Source organism: Aulostomus chinensis, chromosome 20, assembly GCF_037954235.1.
Source record: "Aulostomus chinensis isolate RoL2024-O1b breed Wild chromosome 20, RoL_Achi_v1.0, whole genome shotgun sequence".
Taxonomy (NCBI): domain Eukaryota; kingdom Metazoa; phylum Chordata; class Actinopteri; order Syngnathiformes; family Aulostomidae; genus Aulostomus; species Aulostomus chinensis.
Window position 1 is genome coordinate 20,429,200 of NC_141339.1, and position 22,608 is coordinate 20,451,807.

Here is a 22,608-nt window from a genome sequence, read left to right on the forward strand (position 1 = left end):
CTGTTAAATGCGTCTCATTCCTGTGCGCCTTTCTTTGGGTTGTAGTCACTCCTGTCTTGCATTCTATGTACATATGCACACCTCTTCGTCACAGTGTAAAAGGTGGTGTTTTTACTCTTCTCCAACCTTGTCTGTGGTTCTGTACAGCTTGTGTGACCGGGTGCAAAGTGGTGCAAAGTACAGGTGTGTTTAAAATTGATGTCATCATGCGCATTGTCTGCGTGCTCCTCTCTTGGTGCAGTTCAAAAAGTTTGCACCATTAACCAGCAAAATTCAGTCTGAAGCCACTAGTGTAGTTTGTTCCAGGCTATTTAGCGGACGCATTGCTCAGACTAAGATCCGTCACAGAGGCGGGGGTACGCCCCGCATACAAAGACCACACCTAAAACATTACGATGCGCAATACCTCACCTCGGCTTGAACCGGAAGACCCCGCAGCCTCCAAAGACACACAGATATTCAACATGTATTGAAACCAGGAGGGATCTCTCCTCATCGTCTCCTCATTAAGAAAATCACTTACACACACGGCGCAGCAGCTTAACTGTGACAGTTACTTAAATCTCCTGACGCAAGATCGATCAGGATGTAACAATATTGTAGTCGTCTTCCTGATCAATCCTGAGCTCATTATTTAGATTATTTCTTTATTATGTGGTGTATTGATGAGCTGCTGTGTCTTTTATTACTTACTTAAAGGTTAAAAAGGCTGCTTCCTGTAATTGTAGATGATTCCATGCGCACGGCAGCGTCTTTGTAGCAAATATGAGAGGACATTTGAGGAGCAGCAGTACAGACTGATAACAATTCAACTTAAGCTTCTGATTTTTTTATTTTTTTTTTTTAGGGGACAGACAGGCAACTAAATAAACTGTTTCCACTGCATAAAATAAATTAATTCTTTCAAGTTTTCAATAGCGATACACTGAGGTGCGTCTGCTTTTACACCTTGTTTCCAAATATGTGGTTCTGTTATACACAGTGTGCTCCTGCAAGGTGATCAATACACCAGCTGATTCACTCAAAGAGAGCCTATTACACTGTTTTTTCTACGCCTGGATGTGAGGAATATCCGCGTGGAACGGTGCTGCACATAGGAAGCTGCAGAAACCTGTTACCTAGCTCATTTTTTTATAGCACACTTGAGGCAAATGCTATAGTGAAACTAAGCAGAAGGAGGAGCATCGCAAACAAAGTGGAGATGACGGAGTCCCCCGTGAGTGAGTGGACGCCTTGTGCTCTTCGGAATGATGGACTCCAGATAAAAGGCGACAGAAAATAGATATGATTTAATTCATGTTGTGTCTAAAAGATGCAAAATTGATAAAAGGAATCCTTTGCGCCTGACTTTGCACCTGATTTTAAAGAATTTGAAGAGATTGAACACGCCCCAAATGCACTTACGCCATGCTCACCCAGTGCCCCCAGGATCCATCGTCTTGTGTGTGTTACAGCTTCTGCTTACACCATTTTAACACAGTTTCCCATTTCTGGTTTTGATGTTGCTGTATACAGTAGCAATGCAGCCCCTGGTCTCACTGGACTGAAGCTCATGAGACAGTGCACACGTAAATCATCCAGCTGTAGTCTCTAAGGAGCCACTTGCAGGTCCTGCTGACAAGAAAATGCGTGATGAGACATCCACAAAATCCCCATAACAAAGAACAGCAATATGCCATTGGAGATATCTCTGAAGAGGGGGAAACAAGAAAATAATTCTCTTGCTCTCTTCACAGATATCTCCCAAGAAAGCCCGGTCATCCGAAACGCCGTTGCCCAAAGTATGACTTCCTCTTCCCTTTTGTTAACCCCCCTCCCCTCCCCTCCCCTCCTTTTTTTTTTTTTTTTTTTTTTGTCGACCGCACTCACCTAATCACAACCCGCTGTTTTGTTACCACATCTCTTCTCCGCTGCCTGCTGCCATGCGTTCAGGTGGAGGTGGTGTGTCAGCAGGAACAGAGAGAAACACAGAATGACTCCACACATGACATAACTACATCGCTCTGCCAAGTCTTTTCTTGGACCTCATTTCCACTCTCTTTTTTTTTTTTTTTTTTTGTTTCATTCGCATGAGCCTCCCCAGAACAGACTAGATGAACTGTAGCGGCATGTTCCCGTGTTTCTCCCTTTCCATGGAGCGCCACTGATAATGATGATGATGATGATGATAATAATGATGATGGGTGCTGAGATGTGAAGTGCATGTTGCCATGACAGCTGATTCTGCTCTGCACCTCCTGATAAAAAAATCCTCTCCTCTCCTCTCCTCTCCTCTCCTCTCCTCTCCTCTCCTCTCCTCTCTACACATCTGGAATCCTTTCAAGTATGTGCATTAATGACACATCTACTGAGCAAGCACAAAACAAGTTAACCAAACATATTTTGAGAGTACTTTTTTTTTTTTTCTTGCTGCTGTTGCATTTTCAGTGCACTTGACTGTTACAAAGTGCTCGTCGACAGTTTTTAATTAGCAAGTTCAGACAGGATATTCCCATATCGGCCATATCTTTTTATAGCCCAATATTGAAAGAACTAATAGTACTTTTCATGCTCCTCGGTAACTAAGGTCATTGTGTCAGATTAACTTTGAGCCACTGCCAGATTCCGGGATGTAGCTTGTAACAGACGGAGATAATTTCAGTGGAAAAGATCATGTCATGTGTCACACAGATGTAATGAAACAAACCGGACACAATAACAGAATCAAACTTTAAAGTAGCATTTTTTTGAATTAAACTTATCAAGTTTTCCCAAGAGACAAAATACCATCATACTGGTGCCCAAATGTAAGTCCTTTAGACAATTAAAACATCAGTTGGAGTAGTTGGATGTTGAAATTGAGGTCACAACTCATCTAGTCTCTCAGTCTCAGAATACTTGATGCCAAATTTGTGTGTAGATTTAAAGAGGCAAATGGAGGAAGTTGTAATATTTGTAGTTACCGTGAGGGTGTAGAGTGGCGCAGGAATGAGTTCTTAAACTTGGAAACATGAAGCATTAATGTGCGGTTGCCTCGTCTAAGAGTCAGTGGACATTTTTTTGGATGGGTTTTCGGTTAAATGCCTGAAATGTGGTCTGTGGTCCACAGTTTTGATGCTTTGTTCCACAGCATAAAACGCACCAATTTTATAGCTGTTATGTTTCAGGTGGTTACTAAAGATTGTCTACACGAGCCTACAGAGGTTGAAGACATTGAATAATAAAAAGGTAGTTGTGGTGATGATGTCATGAATCAGGTCAAGTTCATCCATAGCATAGCACATCTTTGTACGTTTTGAAAAACTATAAAGGGTCTTTTCATTTGTAAAGATAATCTTGCTTAACTTTTGATTGCCACAGAGATTCTCAACAATAATCTCAAATCCAGTTTAAAGGTCATTTGGTCGTAGGAAACCGTGGTGATGCTAACCTCTAGTTCGGTCAACAAAAATATGTCATCACAAAAGCTGAGGCCTCCTCTCCAGTTTACTCTCTAATGGCATTAGAGTCTGTGTGTGTGTGTGTGTGTGTGGGGGGGGGGTGTCGGTGTCAGTGTGTGTGTTGGTGTTTGTGACCCGGACTCCCAAGGTGGGCACGTTTATTTATAGTGTCTCAGTTGTGGCTTGATATCCCTCTCCCCTGGTTGGCCTGACACTTGATTGACAGAAGGCTTCCTCTACATGGCAGTCTTCCCCCCCCAGCTCTGTCTGCTGAGTGCGTGTGTGTGTGTGTGCGTGTGTGCGTGTGTGTGTGTGTGTGTGTGCGCGCGCGCGCGCGCGTGTGTGTGTGTGTGTGTGTGTGTGTGTGTGTGTGTGTGCGTGTGTGTGCACTAACCAGGTGGACAAAGCTGTCTCCTGTCTGGTTAACGCCCACTTCTGTCCTAATGAGCAGAGTAAGGTCAGCATAGGGTGTGTTTGTGCATGTGTGCCTGTCCGGAGCATATGTGTATCGGTGTGTGTGTGTGTGTGTGTGTGTGTGTGTGTGTGTGTGTGTGTGTGTGTGTGTGTGTGTGTGTTCACATAGAGCAGTTAGAGGGGTTGGTGCGGTCATCATGCTGAAATAACTACTATCTCTGCCCTCTGGCTTGTACGCTCATCGTTTATTCACAAGGCTTGTAGCCTTGTTGTCAAACTGCTCATCTCAGCTGAGCATTAGTATTGCTTAAAGCCTTGGCTCACATCTCTACCCCCTCCCCCTTTCTCCTCCACCAGCCTTCAGCACACATGCTAATCCAGAAGTATAACGGCTAACACCGTGCCCAAACTGCATTTACATGTTTTATTTGAAAAAGCTTCTTCAGTTTGACTGTTCTAAGTCTTGTGTTGTGGCACACGAGTAAGTGCAGTACCTTGCAAAAAAATAAATAAAATCATATGTTAAACTTCTCATGTTTGACATTAATGGTTCAAATGTGTGGATGTATGAGTGTGTGTGTGACTTCAGGTTACATGTGTTAATGTGTTGCATTCATTAGCGGCAGGCTCATGTTGCACTTTGACTCTCACACCCTCAAATAGCCGACTCCTATGGAGCCGAGGAGGTAATTTACCATGATGAGCTGGTTTTTTTTTGTGTGTGTGTGTTTGTATGTGTATCAGCTGGCATGCCTATACGTGTTTGTACATGTGTGTATCACTCTGTTCATGCAATTTACACACGTACTCCCTCAGCCAATATTAGATGTCAGGCTTCTCGTAAATGAGGTGGCGAATAGATTGGGGGTGAAACATGATGAAGAAAGAGTAGATTCCTCGCGCCGCGCTTGGATTTCCTCTGCATTTCCTGCCTCAATGGGAAGTTTAGCTGCCCACCTTTTACAGGACATGGCTTTCCTCAGCTTGTCCCATTTGTATCACTTTAGATTTTCAACTGGAACATGGAGAGATACCTATCATGTGCTGAACAAAAGAATTCGAAGCATTACCTTCATTACCAGTAGTATGTAGGTCATTATTAGAGCAGCAGTGACACCAAGTGCTTGGGGAAGTACCATGTGAATACAGGGAGGTTATTAAAATGCCTTGTAATCACATTTACGTCTTTTATACAACAACAAGTTGATCGAGACTCTGTAGTTCCTCTGTGGTAGAGCTTTGTCTCCTGCAGGATCGGCAAACTGACCAAAGTCAGCTGTACTCAAGGAAGATGAAGCCTCCCCGAAACTTACTGTCGGGGTGGGGATCTATCAGGACTCACCTCCAGGTTTCCCAAAAATCAGTGAGGTCCAACCTTATTGATATCAGGACAAGCAGATCCAAATAATCTAATGAGATAACTTATTTTAAAATGTCTTATATTTGTCTTATATAGGTCAAATTTCAAGTTTTTCCAATGTCCTCACACCATTATATGATTGGCTCCGTCATTAAAGTGGTACTTCTCCCAAAAAGTGTAATTTGCCTTTCCGTGACTCATCTTTAGGTGTCTTCAACTCACAAAGGCATTTTCCCTCCAACATTACTTCTTGAAAACACCAGCTGCATATTTTACTTTGGCATTAATGGAGATCGACTACAAACGACAGCAGAAAAACTGTCCGCAACGGCTGTCAACTAACTCTCAAATGTATCGTTCAAGCTCTCTAGTGGTGAGTCACTGAAGGGCAAATTGCACTTTCTTGGATGGATGAATGTGCAAAGCGATCAGAGGCTTGACATTTCATTAAAGTAAAGGATAGGGAGGAAGCAAAATGCCTTTAACACAACATCAGTGCTGAAACACATCAATTAAACCACAGTCAAAACCCATTGCCTCTAGTCTTTAAAAAAAAAAAAAACTTTAATGAAATCAGTGTCAGTTTTTGTCAAAAGTTTATCTTTCCATCCAAAAATAGAAAAGTATCAGTAATGGTATGGATGGATAAAGACTGGGATGGGATTGTTAAGCAGTCTCAAAAATGGCAGTAGTTGTGTTACTGTAGGATTTCCAAAAAAAAAGAAAAAGAAAAAGGGCCGTCATGATTCCTGAATCCAGATTTACCAAGACCAACTGCATGCTTATTCCCCAAAATTAATAATAGCGAGCTGCTACTGTTTGCTGATTCTAACTGAACCTTGTAGGATCACAAGAGTAATATATGCGCATATTTAACATCTCTAATCCCCTCCTGTCCTTCAGAGAACATACTGCTCTCTCCTGGATGAGGATGAAACCCCTCTAGAATCTCAATTGTATTTCCTGATATGTGAATTCCTCCTGTTATCCCTTTAACACGAAACACGGCAGTGCGGTTCTAATTCAAATAAAAAGAAATGGTATCACAATCCCAGGTTGACCAGTTACAACTGTGTGAATTATATGTACTCTAAAACTTGCCAATTTCCACCCCACACCTGGTGGGTATGAAGCAACTGTGAAAGAACTTAAATATTAATGAGTTTTCTTAAGATTATTCTGATAAAAGAAGTGAATATGAGGGAGATGTTTTAAGGCAGTGATTAAGATAATCACAGAAAGTGAGCTTCATAGTTGTTGTAAGTGTCGTGATTTTGCAGGCCATTTAAAGTGAAAAATATTAAGGTTATATAAGTAACTTTGAGTTTTCCAGCTCTACTTGAAGGCTGGGGAAATTGGAATGATGTTAAGAGATAAATTGGTGTTGCTGGACTGCGGGAAGAGAGAGTGAGAGTACAAAGTGCAAAGTGAGAACATCAGTGGTTTGCATTACAACGGACAGTAATGTATGTACTTTTGTTCAGAGCTATAGGAAGGACGTGCATTAACGTCAGTATGTAGGCCGCATATCAGTGACAAAGAGTGTACTTTAGTTGTGAAGCAAAAACAAAAGCACATTATCCACCACTGCAATCCAGGAGTCTTTATAGATAAATTAGAGTTTATATTCTGATGTGCCCTCTTTCCTTCGCTCTCTTCCTCTTCTCCAGTTCCTTCTTGCGTTCCCCTAAACGACCTCCTGAGTCGAAACTTCTTGTGTTGAGCCGTGGGTTCAGTGTGCTGTAGGTAGTGTAGGAGGAGAGAGAGCTCTGGTGATATTCTGGGTAGCTAAACGTCTCTGTGCTGTCAAAACCCTCTATAGCTGCACTCGAAATAACTCAACCTTACATCACATTGGAGGAAGAATTAAGGTGAATTGCCAGTAAATGTTATGCAACGGCGTTAAGTGTTTCTGTTCATTTTGGATGTTGGTGGGCACTTTCATTTATAGAAAAGTGCAGCATTGTGGAATTGCACTTTTAGGAGTTTGTTGCTCTATAGGTAGGTCTAGTTTCAGATAACTTGAAGTGCAGTTTTCTTAAGTAGCTCCAAACTGAAATGTGGCCAAGTGCAATATCCAAATCGCAAGAGATGCGATTTTTTTTGTTGTTGTTACCATTTGCTACCAACTACCGCGCTAAATAAAGTATTTTGGTGCCTCCTTGTTGGCTACAGTTGAGTTTTTGAATTAAAGGTCACAAGATTTCTTCTAATATTGTGAATCATAGCATCATTGTAATATTAATCAGGGAGACTTGTGTATTATAACTTTTTCCCGCTGTCGCTAAATAGCAGGTGAGCAACCTTAGGTGCCTTAAAACCTCCCTGTGGTCATGACACCAAAAAAAATATTTTTCAGATGGTGAACTTTGATTGACCTGTTGACTCTTCATGTATTTTAAAATATCTGCGAATCTCTCAGGCAGATGTTGAGACGGGAGAGAACGCCATTGCACGGCAGCCGTAACAGCACGTGACAATGGGCTTGGCGCACAAGGTGATAACTATAAACATGACTGTAAATGTCACTTGGTTCAGAGACACCACAGCACAGCCAGGCACCCACACCCACCAACCATCTGGCAGACGACGATGGGGGGAAACATGATCACTGGGTAGCTCGGCGGGTAGTCTCTGCGGGGGCCGAGGGTCTTCAGTTCAACGTGGGTGCAGCTGCTGCCAGGGCAGCGGCTGAGGGACGTGTTATGGCGGGGGGTCGAGGTACGACGGGGATCAAGGCTGGAGGGAGCCCGAGTACCGAGGAGGAATCAGCTGGGAGGTGGCAGCAGGCAGCGGCGGCGACGAAGGAGGTGGCAGTGTTCAAACCCCAGGCACCAACCGCTCATAAACAGTTACAGGTGGGCTGTTGAAAGGCTTCTGTTTTTTGGTTCGCCAAGGCTGCACGCTGGTATGCTGGCATGCTGGCTACGCAGGTTTGTCTGTGCAACAGGTCTCAGTTCTCACTGCCAACACAGACAACACAATAGACTAAAGTGTGACGGTGCAGGGTGGCTTATAACAGCTACATTGATTCTGAGCTGACACTCTTTTGGGATCTAGTGTCAACAGGGTCGCATATTTTGGCTGATGTTGCATTTTTAGCATTGAACTGTGACATTCCATCAATTAGAGCAGCTCAGAGTGAGGGTTGTTCACTCGTGTTTCTTGAGAGAGAGCAAGTTTGAGCTCATAAATAACTGCATGGGAGTTATTTTTGTTGTTTTGCTGTAAATATACACATGGGAACAGAGCTGAGAGAGATTGTGTTTCAGATTAAAGCAGGTCACCAGGTCCGTGCTGCACCAGGGGCAGAAATACAAACCTGTGTGTTTCTTACTGGTGGTTCTTACATGTGTAGAGGAAGCATTTCATTGGACCATGTGTTAGTGAGACTGGATGAGCTCCAGTGCTGGGACTGAATGAAGTCTAGACGAGTCAGATGTGGAGCTGGTCCAGAATCTTAAGCGTGTCCCCTCTTAATGTTCTTGCTGATATCAGATCATCATTACTTTAACTTTCACTGTTTCCTTTTTCAGGAACGTTAAAATGAGAGCGTGCGAAGTCACGCAGGCAGTGATACAGAGAGGTTTTTTTTTTTAAAGCTTTGACTTAAGAAGTCAATGTTGATTGCACAGTGTAACGACTATAGAATAATGGCACCATCAGCGTTTAGATTGGTTCCCTAATACGCAGCTTTGCCTGCTGCAGAGAATGAAATCAAGGAAAATGAAGGCTCAATTAGGAGGCGAGCTGGCACCAGAAAGGTGAATGTTGACAGTTTTTTTTTTCTACGAACAAGTGAACCTTTCACTTTGTAAAAATAACATGATTCCAATCGAGTTGGCCTTTGTATGTTATTGGTGTACACATAAATAAAGCAATATATACAAAAGTAATACATGTGTGTGATAGAGAAGGGCAAAAAATGTTGAGGTTTTCTCTGATGAGGAACTTAATAATCTTTCAATAGTTAAGCATAGAGAGGTGATGGAAAATAAGCAAAAATGCCACATTTTTACAGACTGTACAGAAATTAATAAAATAACTAAAGGACTAATTATCTGGAGTCAGGCTATAATCCATATGGATAACTATGTGGGGATAAAAGCAAAACTTCAACAGTTTTTCTCAGATTATACAAGTTTTAAATTTAGAAACTGACAGGGCAAAGCACACCTTATTGCAGAGTTGTTCTTTTCTTTTAATTCAGACCAAATTTTTAATTGGGATTTTCAACACATAGGAGCTGAGTTTGCTTTCATGTCGCCATTACAGGCTACAGGGATGATAATCCTTCCTCCACGTCTACACCAAAACCTGCGGCAGGTGAACTGAAACTATGGCCTGTCATGATAGGCGGTCATGACAGTTTCACTTTACCTCAGATGAAAGTACGAAAAGTTTTCTGGTTCCACTTTAAGCACAGACGTTCTTCAACACCGCCATCTGTGGTCGCGATTGTTATGCACAACTCATTCAATTTCTTACAACTGAAAGAAAGTCGGCGATCAATATGCGCTTAATTTGAAGTTAAACTTGAGTTTGACTCAGTATGTATTACATTCCATCTTACATTGATTGAACACTAAATTGGTCAAAGCAGAAATAGACTTGATGCAAAATAACTGCTGATTGATGTGTATGAGACACACACACACACACACACACACACACACACACACAGATAGAGAGAGCATCTGTCTTTCTTGGCACTGAGCTGAAGTGGATGGCATTGATTTAGACCTCTCTCATTCCTTCCTCCACTGGGCTCCTCCTCCTCGGCTTTCTCACTTTGTCTTCTCTCTCTGCTGCTGCCATTCGCAGTCACACTCTGCAAATCACCTCTCACGGAGGCTTCGCAGCCACAGTCAGCGGGGGAATTTTGGCTTTCGACGCCGTTCGCATCCCTCTGCCAGGGCAGCCCAAAAATGTCCTGGCTAACAAACATCCTTCAGTGTCTGAGTGTGGGATTTTTGGAAGGACATTTATGCTATGAATTTTAAATAGGGAGTGATTGCTGCAAGAAACTAGACGCCGCGTGTGTCGTGCATTAAAAATGCAGGTTTAAACGGATTGGAAGTGCTTTCCAGTTTCTTGATGAGAAACTGCGGGCTGACTTCAAAATCCTAATCTTCTTGAACATTAATACTTTGTTCAGTGAGAGTATAAATGTGCTTCTGTTGGTGGCTTCATCAGTGCTTCCCTCTGCAGTGAATCACAGCTTTTGAAAATCAAAACTGAGGGCAAGCTAGTGCCAGGAAGAAAAGATGGTCGTGCATTATTTATTTGTCCCTCAGCAGATGTTTGCACACTTACTGTGACTTAACGTGATGACTGGACCTGTAGTATCCTCATGTGGCCAGATGGTAAACTACAGCTCACCTTGTCTTTTACTGGCTTTTTTGTTGTGGTAGAATAATGAACCTGTCTCTTTGCAACATGCCTATTATTGTTTGCCTATTGACGAATATGCCTATTATTTTTTTTTAGAGGGAAATCATTTCTTTAGCCGAATCTGTCCTGCTTACTTGTTTCATGTACTTTTGTGTACCATGCAGTATTTATCTGTCCCCTGTCAAATAAACATCAAACTATTTAAACCACTAGACACAAAACTCATCACAAATCCATCAATCCATCCATTTTCTACTGCTTATCCTGTCAAGGGTTGCGGGCAGGGGGGTGGAGCCTATCCCAGCAACCTTCAGGCGAGAGGCGGGGTTCACCCTGGACAGGTCACCAGTCCATGGCAGGGCCAACACATATAGAGAGACAACCATTGGCTCTCTCAGCCACACCTACGGTCAATTTAGAGTCTGGATTAACCTGGTCCCTCTTGATGTCTTTGGACTGTGGGAGGAAGCCGGAGTACCAGAGAGAACCCACGCAGGAACAGGGAGAACATGGAGACTCCACACAGAAAGATCCCGTGATGGAGCCGGGGCTTGATCCCGGAACCTTCTTGCTGTGAGGCGACAGTGCTGATCAATGCACCACTGTGCTGCCTCATCACAAAAGCTTTTATATATTTTATAAAAGAATGTGATAAGAAATTATTGTTCCCTGAATCCTGCTGCCTTCCTCTGACCTCTCCTCTAGCACCACCATGAGGCAAACATTTTTAAAGCTTTGTCTAAAAATTGACGGATATGTCTCATGATCATCTTTGTAAGAAATGCAACATCACCAAGTCTGAAGTCCATCGAAGGGGAATAAATCGCCAACTGTTTTGATAATCAATTAATCTTTTTTTCAAGCGCACATATCAAACATTTGCTGGTTCCAGACTCTTAAACATCAGGATTTGCTGCATTTTAGTCATTGATGGCAGAAAATGAGGCTTTGATTTTTCCTGTCAGATGGAGAACAGGCTAACATGTCTGTTTAGGCTCTTGATTATTGGGGCTGTCATTTTTCAAATTTTCTTGACTTTGTACAGAGTGATTGATTGATTAATTGAAAAAAAAAAAGTCAGCAGATGAATTGAAGATGAATCCAGCTGAGAGTTGCAGCCCTAAAGTCAGTATTTTAAACTAATCAGCCTCAGCTCCAGTTTGTTTTTGCAGCTGTAACCCAGGTAACAAAATGTACCTGGCAAGGATTCTGGCCCAGTGTACGCCTGATCAAACTTAAATGGGCCCAATGTACTGTTCCAGTAACAGCTGTTCTACTTAATTATTGAGTTCGAACTTGCACGTCTGTACCAGTTCTGACTCATACAAAGATAATCTGACAGGCTGTCAGCAGATTTTGCCCCAAACTGACTCCTGTATGGTCAGAATTTGACTTGGTGGTAAGCATACCGGCTAAACACCAGCATGTTAGCGTCGTGGTTGAGAGCATGTTAGCATGTAGATAAAAAAAACAAAACAGGGTTGCTCCTCTGTGCAGCCTCACAGAGCTGCTAGCATGTCTCTTGAGTCGTTCACATTTATGTTTACTTCATCGTTTATAAAACATACACGCATCGATGTTGAAGACAAACATTTAATTAATTCATTTTGATGCTCCCTGTCGGATCTCTACGGTATTTGACTCTCGCTCACACTAAGCTGCCCTATATTCTAATGGACTCATCCCCTCCCCCATCACCTGCTTATTCATATTCAAAACATACTTTCAATATACTTTTTGATAGCGACCTTGAAGCTTGCAAATGTGAGATATAGGATCAAAGAGTGTGTGTGTGTGTGTGAGGGTAAAAACAACCTGAGCAGAATAATAATTGGAGAGGAAAAACGGCAACGGGAGAAATGTCTAATGAGCAGGAAAAAGAGTGGAAAACTGATGGCTGGATGAGGATGTAGGCCAGCGGTTTGTTGCAGGGACCTATAACTGGCTGATGGGTCTGAGATTAATGAGCGCTGGTGTGTAATTAATCTATAGCAGACAGCTGTCTGTTTATCTGTCTCAGGGTTGACAAGAAGATAACCGAGGGACATCTAATTGATCCCCTCCTTTTTTGCACTCCGTTTCCTCTCCTCCCTCCTCCTTTAGATCAGAAAGTTTCTCAGACAGTGACAGATTCACTTGTTTGAAAATGGAAGACCAGGATCCATTCAGGTCACCTAAATGATCTCACTGGCAACAACCAGGCAGTTTAATGTGTGGACTCAATTTTTTTTTTTAACTGAGAGGGATGAAAAGAATATTTTAGTCCACATTTACGAGACTAATATTCTTGAGGTCAGGGGATTTGGTCTGACTGTATGTTTGTATTTCATTACGCCTCCGCCACTAATCCATTTTGCTCGAAATCATCTCTCATCTCACCCTGTGTGACTCATGAATCCTGGAGCTTGTAGTTGAGACTCTACCCTGTTGAGGTCAAAGGTGACTGGGTCACGCTGGTCTGAGCTGCCGCCTGGTGAGCTGTGGGGGTCGGAGGCTTCACGTCAGAGGAGCAAAACACAGCCATAAAAACTAATCGGCATGTGAAAGGATGTCCACAGTCTGTGGACACACGTAAAAAAAAATATAATAAATAGAACAAAGCTCCATTTAGACTGTTTAAATAGGTCCTGAAGGGGTGAATATTTAACAAGATTTAAAAGATAATACCTCACAATTTAGCCTGTTAATCACTTTCTGATGACTCAGCTGCGTCCTGACCACTGTGGTGGTCGTGTCCCCTGGGTTAGGAACAGGCGCGATCTTCATAAAATACAGGTAATATGTCTTCCCATTCAACTTTTAAAATATTTTGTCAGATGCCAAGGCCTCTATTCTTTCCTTTCCTTCACTCTTTTAGACATGAGAGGTGTGGCCATCCACTTTATCAGAATTAGTCTCACTTTATCCACCTTATTCTATTAAAGCCTCTGTGCACAGCGTCTCTCCGGCATGTTGAGATGATGGTTATTAGCGGCTGTAACTAACAGGCATCAGGATGGCCCCAGGAAACAGGTCAGCTCACAGCCTATTAATCATGGATATGCTGAAAAATCCGCTCCTTGAATAATCCCGTTCATGTTTGCCAAGACCTCGTCTGTAGTTCGGCTAATAACATGTCAAGAACGCAGCGAAACCGTTGGGTGAAATCCTCCTCTCAGTAATACAGGTGGGTCAACCTGTCAGCCCGCACACTGAGCCGAGGTCGCGTTCATCCGGGTTTGAAGGTCAGGATTAGTCTTTCTAATTAATAGCTGAGATCCTAGATATGTGCCTCCGGGAATCTTATTAGCAGAAGCCTCACTGTACTTTGTCCCTTTATCAAAGAAATTAACATCCACATCATTTCATTCACGATGATTTTGCTGGTTTTAAAATGAAATACTGTGTCAGACCAGCAGAGGGCAGCAGAGCATTAGCACAGAGAGAGAGAGAGAGAGAGAGAGAGAGAGCGTTTTCATGATTCAGCCTCTCGAGCCAAGTCGACAATCTTGCTTTGAGTGCTACAAACGAGACATAAATCAACACAAACCATTTTTATTTTAAAACTAAAAGGCATTGGAATATTTCAATTTAATTTTTGAACATGTCAAAGCCAACGCAAAAGATTCCTTTTTAACTACCGTCCTTTCCATGTATCCCTCTGACCCAAGGAGGGGTATTGAACTCTGTGATAGTCCTCCTCATGTTAGAGAGACACCAAACACCTCAGGGTCGCGCATGAAAGAACACGGAAAGGTTGTTAGTTAAAGAGAAATCAGAGACATTCAGAATAAAAGCAAATCATGAAGGTGTGTTGCAGGAAGTCCTTCTCCTGACCTTGTCATGCCTGTGAGCTTTGAAGCTATAACGTGGAAACAACTTGATGATTGGTTGCATTTTGTGCATTGTGTCATGCGTGATCGCAAAGTTATTCTCAGCTCACGAATTTCTCAATGAATCAAAAACAAACATCATTAAACAAAACAGTGACTCTTGTCCACCTTGTTATCGGATATATGTATGACATCAACTGGGAAAGTTGGAAAATCAAGGAAATTGTCAACTTCCCGACTTGCTTTTCTGACATGAGGGGCTGCTCTTCTGAAAATTGTTCTGATTAGCGTGACGTCATATAAACACAGCCGTAGACCTTCCTTGTAGAGCCAGGATTCACTATACTGAGAGTCTGTAAACACTGGAAATCTGACGTATTTGCTGGGGGTGTTGCTACTGATTGTTTAAAAAAAAAAAAGAAGAAGAAGAAGATGAAAAGATTATCACAGTGTCACATAGAAATTTAAACTACCGACTGTCAACCAGTGGAGGGAGAGAGACAAAGATGTATTTTTGATGCGAAGTATAGAACTCCAGCTGCTGGAAGGGAGGATGCTTTCAACATGAGGTGGGCGCTTATAGTCTAAAAACTACAGAGACCTTTGAGGGACACAACTCCCTCATCGCTGCAGGGATGGAGCAGTCTAGACTCTCCATGTTGCTGGTGCAAGTGTGACGTTGAGTGTAACTGCATGCATGGTGATGACATAACAAAAATAATGGTGACTCTAACCGACGCCCCCTTCATTCCAACTCCCCAATAACTCACTGAGAATATGAGTAATGTCCCTTCAGCAGGTTATATGGTGTCTGAGGTCAGTGGGGAGAATCACCATAGAGATATATGTGTGTTTACGCTCCTTCACCACCGTAGTATTAACCTCAAATCTGTTCTATTGATAGCTTTGCTTGATGGGGCGTAAACATTTTTTGTTGTTTGTTGTCTCTTCCACCTTCATCCAGCAGAGGGAGCGAGAGGATAAAGACACTCATCTAAATCTGGACAGATGATCTCTCTACATCTGTGCTGTGCTTGCTGTGTATTCACGTTAAGGACATAAACTCTTGTCTTGTGTACTTATAACAAACTGCATCATTGCACTGATCCTGTACATGATGGATACTTAAAGTATTCAGGAGTTTACAGGGATTTTCTGATCTTAGGGGGCTTTATTGAAGTGTGTTGTATTCCTTGATCGCACCATCAAGGCCTACAGGAGTTTCAGCAACATTTTTGTGACGCGTAAGGCAATCAAACTGCTTTATGACGCATGGTCCACTTCAAAGTGAGTGTCACAAATTTAGCTGTAAGAACAGAATTAGATTTTTTTTTTTTTAGCAAGAAAAGGAAAGGAGGGAAGGAAACTCTTGACATAGAATGTAGAAGATGTCTTCAGTCTGACTGTACTCTGTAGCGTATGAACAGGAATATGAACCTGTTTCTCTGTAACGGACATCTGAATTGACATTTTGTCATATTTAGAATCAGGTCAATCAGGTTATTGTCACCTATGTAAAAGTCGCTTGTGTCATGTGTTAACAACGTCAAAATTCTGCTCACATGAACAAGTCAACGAAACATGATAAATGTGTCTCTCTAGATTTACCAAGATGAGGACTCATCATCGACCCGAAAAAAATCCAGCATCGTTCAGGCTCTAATCTGTATTAGATGCAGCGAATATGCTTCTCTTCACAAATTGCCCAATGATGCAGAAGGATGCTGCACTCCAGGAGTAACAGCAATGTAGTAGAAGTACTGTTTGTGTGTGTATGTGTGTGTGTGTGTGTGTGTGTGTGTGTGTGTGTGTGTGTGTGTGTGTGTATAAATACCCACGAGTGCTTGCTCTCTGCAGTGCGAGTCGTGACGGATGGATTCACAGAGTGGAGATGAACAATTTAAGAATAAGGAAAGCGAGGGAGCGCAATAAGATGCAGATGGATGATGAGAAATTTTGCTGTTGTAATTAGACGTGTCGTCTCTCACCTGCAAACATGAAAATATCATTTGTGTTATCGGGTTGCGGCAGGAATGTTCTCTAAAGTTTAGAGTGGGTGCGTTGAGTGGGCGATGTTCTGCAGTGTGTGTGTGTGTGTGTGTGTGTGTGTGTGTGTGTGTGTGTGTGTGTGAAGCAGAGAGAGGGGGGTGTGTGGTAGGTGATGAGCCTCCATGTGTGACTAACAACCCACCAAAGGGAGGAGTTACACATCTGCCTCTGTTGTGGTGAATGTGTGTATTCTAGTGTGTGCAACACAGAAAGAATGTCATCTGCACTTTCTTTTTTTCTTTTTCTTTTTCTTTTTTTAAGCCAGGCAAGCTATTGGGTCTGTCTTTGAACACTAATTGTCCAACTACTGGAGGTTAAGTTTAATTCTGTTAAAAAAAAAAAAAGTATAATGCCAATTGCAAATTTGCAGGGATCATCCAGGTTAGTCAAGATGTTTTTACTTCTCTGTTACATCTTTGTGACTCAAAAATGCAGAAAGAGCCAGCCACATATATTTTAGCGTGAAGCTAATGGTTACTGATGGTTAATAACAGCAAACCTGACCAAAAATGTCTGTTTTCCAACCCTCAAGCGCATCATCTGGTAGAGTGGTAGAATCCATGTCTTCTTGTTCCATCCGTATGTTCCAGTAATCACAAAACGTTTTGATTTGAGCAAATGAACGATGACCCTTGTGGCTCAACACTCACTTGAGTGTTGGAGTGTGTCCTCTACGCGAATGATACTGGATGATACACTTGAGTGGTCACATACGGATATTTTTGGACAGTTCTACTGCTGTAGTAGTTGCAAGTAATATACACGGCCGACTCTCTTTCTGCATTCCCGAGTCACAAAGAAGTAAAACAGGAGGAGAAAAGAACATCTGAGTGAGCTCAGGACACCTAATAGTGAGTACTTGAAAGGCAAAATACACCAACAGGGTGATGTATCACTTTTAATAGCTTACAGCTTCACTGCTGCAAATTAAGTAAATGAAGTTGTGAGAGTTGCAAATGAATTTTCCTGATGTTGCAACTTTTGTCGATGACTAACGAGCCATCTGTCGGTATAAAAAACAGCAGTGGAACAGACTGCGTCACTACTGAAGCATTATTTGGACAGTTTTTTTTCCTTCTCCTTCTCCTTCTTTTCTGACAACACTTGTATAACGCATCACTACGGCCAGAAAAAAGGCCATGATCAAAGGAAGCCAGCCAGAGCTTGACAGCACTTAAAAGTGTTGCTCATTCCGTGCTTACGTGTCAACAGAGGAGAGATGTTTCATTTCATTCATTGGGTGGGGTAGTTGACTTGAAAATTAATTGGCCTGTCATCTAAATTAGATGTCCACTCATTTTAAAACTCGTTCTGACAATATTGAAAATTTCGATAAAGCTGCAAACGTCAGTCTGAAACTGACTGGTCATGCACAGTACATTTGCGACCAACATTCTGGTCCAAAAAAAAAAGAAAAAAAAAAAGAAAAGTCAGTCTTACATTGAGGTTAAGAGGTTAATACCACTCTCATAAATTCAAATTTGAAGTACTAGTACAGCCAACAATTAATCAAAAATAATATACAGGGTGAAACAAGTAGCCTGTCTCTGTCCACCAGCTACATCCCCCGCACTCAAGTGAGCGAATGCTGCTCTCTCGCCCCCTGAATGTGCCTGTGCTATACTAAAGGGTGAAAAGCTTAACGTGAGCACGGTTGGACGCTACAGCGAGCTTTATTGAAACCAAAATAGTGCCTCCAAAATGCCAGTGAGAGGAAGTTTATTCAGTAGATGTTAGAAGAATTTCAAAGGACGTCAACAAACTTTTCAGCTCATGTAAATCAGCTAAATGTAAATCCAGCTAACAGATGTGAATGCAGCTGTAGGGTTCTGTGTCATACAGCTCACCGCTTCTTCACAAATGGCAGGTTGAGAGGCAACATTAAACGCGGCAGCAGAGGAGTCGAGCTGCCTCTGTCTCCTCCGCCGGCCCCTCAGTTGTCCCGGGACCCTGCTGACCAGTGATGCGCAGCCTCCAAACCAGGGTTCTAGCTGAGAGTCACAGGAAGGGCAAGCTCATTAATTATCCCTCCCTCTCCTTCACTCTCCATCCTCCCATCACACCCTCCCTTCATTACCAGCAAGGTTAATCCCCCCCTTATCTCCCAATGAGCCTCATTTTTCATGGCTCCCTTTCTACGATGCTCCCTCTTCACCCCTTCTCAATCCTCCTCCCTCTCTGTTTCTCAGGAGTTTCTTGAGTTTCTGCTCCCTGTTTCTATTGCGAGTTGTCATCTTCATGCCTAGTTTGGTCACTACTTTCCCACATACTTTATTTCTTATTCTTTCCTCTCCTCTCCTCTCCTCTCCTCTCCTCTCCTCTCCTCTCCTCTCCTCTCCTCTCCTCTCCTCTCCTTTCTCTGGTGCTTACCTTGAACAGGCCGTGGTGAGTAGAGAGAGTAGATCTATTACAGCTTATCACTAAAGGACAGGCCAGCGCAGCACGCCAATGAAATATGGCTGCTGTCAGAGCCACCGCTGAACACGACCTGTGCACAGGGCTCGCAGAGCTGTAAGGACAGAGCAGAGAGGGGAGAGGGGCGTGTGGAAGCCAGTATTAGCCCCCTAATTCAAATTAATGGAAAGATTTTCAAGTTTGATGCTGGCCGTTTGACAGCGATTTGGCACACAATTAACCTTGTCTCTCTCTCTCGCTCTCTCTCTCTCTCTCTCTCTCTCGCCTGCCTCTGCACCCCCGTCACCACCCCGGTTTCATTCGCAGCCTCGGTTTTCTCGGGACTCTCTCGATCTCCTAGACCCGTCACACGCCTTGACACGGTGGTATTGATTATTCAGCAAATGGAGATGATGTTTTATTAGATATTTCACGCTCCTCGCCATTATTTGCCGATTGATCTAACGTCCGCGTAGCCTAACGTGATGTGACTTGGCCTCGTTCAGAGCACAGTTCAAGCTGAGGAGTCATGACAGTTACAGCAAAAGCTCCAGTTTGTCGGTTAATATCGATAATGTAATACTAGTATTATTTAGAGGAGAATAGAACTTAAGAGTAGAGTGTATGATGTTTTTTGTTGTAGTTTTTTTTTTTTTTAAAGGCCAGATCTGGTCTATGTGCTGCAACATCTGTCCCTAGCATGATAGATTTCCACTCACTGCCCCGTTTGAAGGACCATCCGTCCTGCAGCCTCAGCCTGTCAGCTGGACTTAACTCACTGCTTTTATAGGCCATTTCACCTTGGGTTCCAGTTCACGGCACCAAACAGCCTACAGCTCTCAAACTGAGGGGAGCAGCTAGAGAGTTAAAAGGGGGGGGGGGGGGGGTGCAACATTACAAAATAAAGAACCCGCCTGAGGTCGCCTGTGAGGAGCACTTTCTTTTAATCTGAAACAACTGTATTCAAATCACGGGTAGCAGCAAAAACAAAAAAAGAAAGAAAGAAAAACAGCAATAACTGTGTGCAAGACACAATGAGAATTACAGACACATCAAGAAGCCTTAAAATCTTAAAATTAGCGTATACTAATTTTTCAGTGATGCAACAAAATGTATGTCTTGCATTTTACTTAAGTCCGCTGCTATCTGCTAGAGCTCATTAAGAGTAAACGTGCAAAGATTCATCAGCATAAAACAAGCATAAATAGAGAGTCAGTTCAACTGGATGAACTCTGCCAGAGACTTTATCCTTTCGGCAGTCTTGTTGAGGGTGGAAATGACAGTGTTCATGCAGGACTGAGTAAGCAGAGGTAAAGCTTCTCTCTATTGACTTTTGCAGCTGGGAAAGATGAATTAACAGTTCTAACTGGAGTAGAAACCAGGACAAGGTTCCCAATGAATTCCCTCACATTATTTCTCGGGCCTTTAAGGTCTAAAGTGCAAAGTTCCCGCATTATATTAAACAATGATATTTATTTATTTATTAATTGCTTTAATCTTTTTGATGGGTTATTTTGATAACACATTACATTAAAAACAATTACATTTAACTTTCAACGCCCTTATTATGATTAATTGCAGCTAACTCACTATGTATATTAATATTAGAAACAGTAACTGTATTGGAAGAATTCATTGCAGGTTACCTCACTCGCTGCTGCTTTAAAAAAAAAAAAAAAAAAAAAAAGCATAATTTGAATTCAACTTTATAAATTCTGCCGGAGTCACAGCACATTCAGTGACACTGTGGATGTTCGTCAGTAGAAACTACAAGCTACATTTCAACGCCCTAAAACTCCATCTTTCATCATTTTGATTCACATCGTGGTAGCAGTCACTCACTCTGCTCTTAACAATTTATCTAACACTACTTTGCATAATAATCAGCAAAACATTCATATGATGATTGATGATAAAATGAAGGAAATAGCGGAAATGTGTAATTTTGTTCGTGTTCTGCTGATCCGATTTAGTTCAGCCCTGTAGAGAGGTATTATAAATGCTACTATTTGGGGTATTAAGTCTATCCTCGTGATCAAAACCAGGAAAACTAGGATGTGCATGTCAACGCTGTCATAGATGATTGAAGCGAGAGGGAGGTTTGCATGCCGTGTGCAGGTAGAAGAGTACAGGGGAGTCGATGTATTTCTGTGTCAGCACATCACCGCTTTTCTTCACCTGCCTCAGCACATGTGACATGGGCGAACTACAACAGGGACGAGTGTGACAGATACGTGACAGCCTGTCAAAACGTGTCTTAAGATGGCGCTGATGTGACACCGTCGGGGGCCAAGAGCAGGGATCAGCAAACGCCGACAAAAAAAGCAGAAAAGACAAGTAAACGGATAGAATTGAATAAGAAAATGTCCTAAACAATTGGTTTGAATCTGGTTTGAGTCTGTTTAATCTGTTATTCATCTAGGAAGTTCACAATAACACATACCAAGTGCTTCACATTATAATGAGTATGTGCAGCACATTTCTAGCAATGGCTTCCCCAAGGGGAATCAAATATCTGTGCCTGTGGAACACACTCCCGGGTGACAGCTAATTTAGCCGGTTTCCCTCGCTTCAGCGTTATTCTCCTCCATGTTTGCCACAGTTTAAATAAGCCCCCTTTTTTATGGTATTCTTGGGAACACAGTTTTTAATACATATCAGGAACTGGGGTTTATAGGCTCGTAAAAAGCACGTGGGTTAGCTCTGACAGGTGCAACTGAGAGATGAAAACTGGCATCAAGGTGCAAATGCACGAAGTATCTGGGGTCCTTTCATGATGTGCATCAAGAATGCTAATCCAAGTAAGAGCAAGGAGGGAGAAAGAAAGTCAGGATGTAAACGCACACCAGGATTTGAGAGAAAAATAAGATTATTCCGCAAAATACAGCTCATGACAAGATGCTGACACTATGTTTTGTATAATCAGACACCATATAATATCTTTGATTTAGAGGCTATAATGCAAGAAAACCCCAGGACCCGAGAAGGCAGTTTGGTAGACAGAAGAGGACTATTTGGCTGTCTTGTTTGATGATCACACAACACTCTCGTATAGATTATGCAAGAGTTTGAAATTCAAATGATCCCCACAGTTCGCCCTCCTCTCAGCAGTCACGCAGCAGAGCTCTATTGTTTTAATGCCGTTTCCTGCAACATCCAATCAGTAAAACACACATAAAAGCTGTGGTTTTGCGATTACTGCCATTACTTATTGTGATTACTCATGATTTCCACTGTATGGAAGCAGTGATCCTCATGGTCCACACTATAAAAACAGCTGCATTCATCTATGCATGCGCAGCAGAGTGTAGTTCAATGAGTTCTGCTGTAGCACCAGTTCGCCGTGACTCACGACACAGCCGTGTAAAGGGCTTAACACAAGGTAGGAGGGGATAAGCAGCACCCCGATGTTTAAGCTGCCTTCGCTTTGAAGCAGATGTGAACATGTGCTCGCTCGGCTCCACGTTTGTATGAGGTTGTGCTCATGCACTTCACAAGCATAAAAACCAAACGTCACGACTATTAATGTATCCTGATCAGCCCACTGAAAATGAAGCTAATCTGTTGCGAGGGAAATGGGGCAGAAATTAGCTCCTTCAATCCACCACTGGTTTCCTTTTAGCATCTGAGGTATCCCGTCATTTATCTCCATGCTCTGTAGTTGCATCCCAACTCCCAGCAACTAATGGTTGTGTGGACTGATGCCTGCCGTTCCTTCAAATGGCAATAAGCCCTGATACATATGAATTGAAATTCCAGTGTTGCG

The 22,608-nt window shown here is 42.5% G+C and overlaps 1 protein-coding gene across 3 annotated transcripts in view; it reads left to right on the forward strand.

Moving 5' to 3' along the window:
• Positions 1-22,608, forward strand: part of pak5 (p21 protein (Cdc42/Rac)-activated kinase 5) — a 73,927-nt gene that overhangs the window by 35,625 nt on the left and 15,694 nt on the right. For 2 of the 3 annotated variants that reach the window (XM_086188963.1, XM_086188961.1), the window contains exon 3: positions 1,737-1,781. The exons of the other annotated variant lie outside the window; for it this stretch is intronic. In XM_086188963.1, the coding sequence (XP_086045089.1) occupies positions 1,737-1,781 (45 nt within the window). The remainder of the gene's footprint in view (positions 1-1,736; positions 1,782-22,608) is intronic. 3 annotated transcript variants of the gene reach the window in all.